The following is a 6,000-nucleotide window of genomic DNA, read 5'->3' on the forward strand; positions in this document are numbered from 1 at the left end:
TTTACGCAGTACTGCAACGGCAACTGAGGGCTAGATACACAAAGCAGACTGAGCCTCAGTGTTGCAACACCTAACTTTAGGTCCCTTCCTGCTTCGTGGAATCCACAGCCCTGAATTAAGCACATAGGCTCCCTATACAATACATAGGGAGAGATTAGGTGCCTAAGACTAGGATCCACAAAAGCCAGCATGCTGAGCAGGGAGCCACCTAAGCTAGCTGACAGCAAATGCCAAGGAGATGGAGGGGCCTTAGCATAAGTTGAGCAGAGATTGGAACCCCGAGTTCCAATTATTCCTGGTACTAGCACTTCTGAAGCTTACGTACATGGCCATTCTGGAATCCTGTATAGCATGGGCCAGGATTTGACCCAAGGAATGCAACAACATACCTTGAGAATGGACCTACTAAACTAGCATTAACTCCAGATGTCTGATGCATGGACAAGGAAGACAGAAAATCAGATCCAGTGGCCCCAGAGAAATCCTGCGTTGATAAGATTTTACTTTGTCTGTGTAGTGAAGCACTTGGTTCTGGACGATAGAGTGGATGAGGTGTTACATCCTTCCCTTGCTCATCAAATACCTGAATATTTAAATAACAATAATAAAAATTATCTTATGTTCTCTAAACAAATGAAAACATGTAGCTATGCAATATGGGTGCGGTAATATCTCTTATTAGAACAACTTCTGTTGGTGAAAAAGACAAACATTTGAGCTATAAATGCAGCTATGCAAAATTTAACTTTTTAGGTACAGGAACATTCACCCTAGTAGTTAAAAGAGGGAGGGGCAACAGAACCTCTCTTTGTCAGCATACATTGAGAGGGTAGATGTTGTTTGTACTGCCACTCTCCCTCAAGGGATTCAACCATGAGAGGACATCTTTAGTTTCTGCCAAGAGCTTCTTAGGAACTCTGCAAGTGGAGGCCGTTTCAGTAATATGCTGAGAAACGACAGACACCAGCTACTTGTGGCACACTTTCTCCCTGATCATCACTGTTGACTTTTCAGGCTGTGCTGCTTTATAGTAACTTTCATGATGAAGAAATCTAGAGGACCTAAATTCTGCTGGTATAAATCAGAGGCTAGCTGGTTCACAGTGCTAATATTATTAAATTATTGTGCAACTTTATTAAATTTTATTAGTCCCGCCCCTAAAAAAAAATTTTTCTGCATGAAAATATACTGTAAGTGGATTGTAAGGTTTCTAAACAGAATTTTCTTGATACTTTATATTGGAATTTTTTCTCTATGTCAGGTAAAGAAACACAAATGCTCCTGTCAATATGTTTCATGGATTTAAACACAGGTTATTTTCAACTTAAGAAGAAAACGGTTGCTCTAAATGGCTGATTTTTCAAATCAACATAAGGAAGTAACAGAAAAAGTAAATTTCACTGCTCAATAAATATATGTATTCCTTGACTATCTAAGGAGTTATTGTGTACCCCGGTAAGTCACTTAAATCTCCCTACCCTAGTCTCCCATTTATAAAATGGAGATAATACCTCCCCAAGTTGAGTGCTGTGAGGCAATTACGATTTGTCAAGTGCCTTGACAATAGTGAATAAAAGCTCTATAGTAATTTAAAGCATTATTATTACAAAAGTGAAAAAAATGTTTTTTTTCAAAAGAATGTTTTCGCCACTTTTTGTTTAATTAGGAGAACGATTCTTAAATGTTTGTGAAAGATGGCATATTAACAGAACTGGAACCTGACATTCTCTAAGGGTAAAAGTCATTCCTGTGCAGTGTCCTATGCATAGCCTTAGTGTCACATTCAGGGCTAATGAAATGGATTGGGCCCATGTAAGACTCCTGCGCTAACAGAGAAATGCATGTATGTAATATGCTTTAGCCTAGATTGACAATTTTTATCAATTTGCATGCAAAACCTTAGTTGGATATTAACATGCTGAATTTTTAAAAGTTATCTTTCATTTATTTTATCTGGAATCAAGCTTTCCTTGAGCATGTAGCTGTTTGCATACAACCTACTACCAAATCAAGGCAAGCAAGTAAAGATATGCTAGATGTAGCAAATATTTGCTATATAAGAGGTGACAGAAGAAATATTTCTCTTTTTCTTTATGATGGATGAATGCATAAGATTAAGGGGGGGGAAATCCTCCTTGTTTTTTCAAAAGCAAAAATGGTGGTCTCATCTACCCTGTTTTCCCCCAAGACTCCATGCACATGACATCAAAAGTACCAGTGCCAAGGGAGTGAAACCTGTGCACCTGCAAAAGAAATTCATTTTAATCACTATTTTTTAAAATCAATTTAACACATATGACTGATGTTCTTTTGGGATAAAAGATCTTTTGTTAAAGATTAAACATCCCTGATCCTTAAGGGAATCTCCTACACTAGTTCTCTGGACTTCCAAGGAATCCTCCAAAGTGTCAACTAGAAAAAAAACAGGGAAGGCAAGGCAAGGCAGAAACTCTATTTGTAAGTTAGAAAATAAAGGAGGGGGCCTTCCTCAATATATCGTAAAGAAGCAAAAAGGACACAGATATTTTGTTTGTTCCTTTGAGGGTCACTTTTTAAACAGTGATCATCATTCTTTCCAACGGGTTTTCTCACTTTCTGGAATATCTGCACTGGCTTCCCCTTTTCCTAGAAAGTCTACCCTTGTCACATTCAGAGTCAGAGTTACCCTGTCACACTGCCCTCTTTTCCCCCTGCACTCCACCCAAGCCTCTTTCCAGACAACTTTTAAGATTAACAATTAAACATAATTAGAAATGTTTGGTATTGAAAAGTTCATTACCTGAATGGTATGCCTACTCCCTATGAGAGACCCCTTATCCATGGTTTTGCCATCAGAAGCTATCAGTATGCTTCTTCGACTCAAAGATCCAACTCTGTTTGGGTTGACACCACTAACATAGCTCATTTGTCTTTGTCTGCTAGTTCCTGAAATAGATGTCCTCTTGGTATTTAACTCCATCTTTGATGTCCTATTTCAACCAAACAAAATGTGATCAAGAAAGGTATATAGACTATTTAGCAGATAATGAACAGTATAAAGCTGTAGCGAAATTGTGGATTTCTACTACAAAATGTCAACTTCACAAACACAGAAGCAAATGTTTAACTGTAAAATAACAGCATAGAAGAAATGCTAAAATTCTTCTCTCTTTATGGGGCTAAGTGTGTGAAAGGCAACTGGTACGGAAATGAAGGACCAAGAAGCACAGTCTTTGGATTAAAATGTAGGACTGGGATTCAGGCCACATAGGTACAGTTCTCAACTCTATCAAAGATTTTCTGCTTGAGTTTGGTGAATCATATATCTGTGCTTTTGTTTCTCTATCAGTAAAATTAGGCTACTATCATTTCCCTCTTTCACAAGGCAGCTGTGAGGTTTAGCCCATTCACTGCTCTAAAATGCCCTGAGATCCTTGTGTGGAAGAGGCTACGTGTAAAGAAAGCTTACTGGGAGCTAGGTACTCCACGGATGGGTGCACTGAAACGTGCCACACAGATCAGCTAGGAGAGAAATCTTGTAACCAAGAGTAACCAACAAAACCCCACACTCTCAGTGCAGATTTATAGCACTGGGATGGAGCCTGGTCTGCCAGGATTAGCAGAGACAACCAGCACCTAAGGCCTGTGGAGAGCGGGGGCCCCGGCCTGCCCCGTGTCCGCCTGAGCCCGCTGCCCAGGGCGGGTGGCCACGGACCGACACGGGGCCGTGCGGCGGGGCACTCACAAGCTGACGCTCTGCCTCTTGCCCTGGCCGGCCTGGGTGGAGGAGGACATGGTGCTGGCGGGGCCGGGGGCGGGGACTCGGTGCCCGTGTCCCGGAGGGGGCGACTCTCGATACAGCTCCGGTGCCAGCGGCCTTGCCCGCTCCTCCGCGAGCTCAGAGGCAGCGTGGTTACACGGTAACCATGGCAACCGCCGTCCAACGTGCGCCCAGGTGATTGGCTGGCAGAGAGGGACGGGAACATGGGGTAGGCGCTGCGGGAGGGTAAGTTGTTCATGACTGGAGGCCTCCGGCGCCGCTGGCCAGCGCGGCTCGCGACTCCCCCCCTCAGTCAGCGATAGGAGCCCCGCACACCAGGGCCAGGCGCTCCACCCCAGCACCGGTCAGGATCCGGACCCTCCCCACAGCAAGAGCCAGGAGCTCCCCCTCACCCCAGCACCGGTCAGGATCCGGACCCTCACCACAGCGAGAGCCAGGAGCTCCCCCTCACCCCAGCACCGGTCAGGATCCGGACCCTCCCACAGCAAAGAGCCAGGAGCTCCCCCACCCCAGCACGGTCAGATCCGGACCTCCTGCACAGTAAGACCAGGAACTGCCTCCCCCAGCACGGCAGGATCGGATCCCCGCACAGTAAGAGCCAGGAGCTGCCCCCCAACACCGGTCAGGATCCGGATCCCCGCACAGTAAGAGCCAGGAGCTGCCCCCCAACACCGGTCAGGATCCGGATCCCCGCACAGTAAGAGCCAGGAGCTGCCCCCCAACACCGGTCAGGATCCGGATCCCCGCACAGTAAGAGCCAGGAGCTCTTCCCCCTCAGCACGTCAGGATCCGGACCCCCGCACAGTAAGAGCCAGGAACTCCTCCCCCCCAGCACCAGTCAGGATCCGGACCCACACAAACCAGGGGCCAGGAGCTGCCCCCCCGCCGCCCAAAACCAGTGAGGAGCTGGACTTCCCTGGCCGCTCAGGGCCCTGTAACCCCCTTTTCTCATTGAAACACCAAAATCCTTGCGAGAGAGATGTTAAACACTGCCTTCAAATTAACTGGGACTCGGGGCAAGTCTGTGTTCTTCTCTCCCTTTGTAAGGAAAGCAACAATGCATCCATGTGGCTAAACAGTCCAGGAGAGTAACAGAACTTCTTAAAGTATTTAAAATGTGAGTATTGAAAAACTGGTGCCATTGAAGTCTGAGTGTAATAATCATAGGTTATAAATATTGTATAACACATTTGACCTAAAAAAGGTAAACAAACCCAAACCACAGACTAAAAAAGTCTCACCTAGAGACAGCGTGGATGCAGGTTCCCCCCTCCCCCCTCAACATTTTGAGAGAGAGAGAGAGTGAGGCATGAGGAGATTGGAAATTTACAAAATTAAAAAGCTTACATTGTTTAGCTATTTTTGGTATTAATTTAGATTGTTATAGGTAGTGGGGCGACATTTAGATAACGGGATACAATGTATAGTCAAGAATGCTCTTGTGGTTTAATTCCTGGCTGTCGCAAATTTCCCATGTCACTTAAGCTCTGTCCCCCCATCTGTAAATAGGGCTAATAACATTTCCTTTCTCCAACACTTTGCCAGTCTTTAGGTTGGTAAGCTCCTTGGGAGCAGGGTCTGTCACTTGCTATCTCTTACAGTGCCTACCACCAGGGCTTTGGGGTGGAACCTGGAGCGCAGAGCAGCTCCAGAGCAGTGGAGCTGCAGGTTTGTGCCTGGAGCGGAGCTGGAGCACAGCTCCAAAGCCTTGCCTACCACAATGGAGCTCTGGTCTTGGTCAGAGCCTCTAGGTCAAGGGTGGGACTTTTTGGCCTGAGGGCCACATCTGGGTGGGGAAATTGCATGCAGGGCCATGAATGTAGGGCTCGGGCAGCGGGTTGGGGACTGGAGTGCGGGAGGGAGTGCGGGCTGTGGGAGGGGGTGCGGTGTGCAGGAGGGAGCTCAGGGCAAGGGGTTGGGGTGCGGATGTATGAGGGGGCTGAAGGCAGGGGGTTGGGGTGCGGAATGTGGGAGGGGACTCAGGGCAGATGGTTAGAGGCTCAGGGCATGGGGTTGGGGTGCAAGAGAGGTGCGGGGTGTGGCAGGGGGCTCAGGGTAAGGGGTTGAGGTGCAGGAGGGGTGCAGCAGGAGGTTGGGGTGCAGGAGGGGTGCGGGGTGCGGCAGGGGGCTCAGGGCAGGGGGTTGGGGCAGGAAGGGTGTGGGGTGCAGCAGGGGATTGGGGTACAGGAGAGGTGTGGGGTGTGGCAGGGGGCTCCAGGCACAGGTTTGGGGTGCAGGCC

The 6,000-nt window shown here is 47.3% G+C and overlaps 1 protein-coding gene across 3 annotated transcripts in view; it reads right to left on the reverse strand.

Annotated features, from left to right (window-relative positions):
• The window catches only part of DNAI4 (dynein axonemal intermediate chain 4), a 28,829-nt gene extending 24,944 nt beyond the window's left edge, over positions 1-3,885 (reverse strand). For all 3 annotated transcript variants that reach the window (XM_032771958.2, XM_032771957.2, XM_032771959.2), the window contains exons 1-3: positions 3,725-3,885; positions 2,780-2,969; positions 390-583 (exon numbers count right to left, since the gene is read on the reverse strand). In XM_032771958.2, the coding sequence (XP_032627849.1) occupies positions 390-583; positions 2,780-2,969; positions 3,725-3,774 (434 nt within the window). In that variant the 5' untranslated portion in view covers positions 3,775-3,885. The remainder of the gene's footprint in view (positions 1-389; positions 584-2,779; positions 2,970-3,724) is intronic.
• Positions 3,886-6,000: the final 2,115 nt, after the last annotated feature.

This window comes from Chelonoidis abingdonii, chromosome 7 (assembly GCF_003597395.2).
Source record: "Chelonoidis abingdonii isolate Lonesome George chromosome 7, CheloAbing_2.0, whole genome shotgun sequence".
In the NCBI taxonomy this organism is placed as follows: Eukaryota; Metazoa; Chordata; order Testudines; family Testudinidae; genus Chelonoidis; species Chelonoidis abingdonii.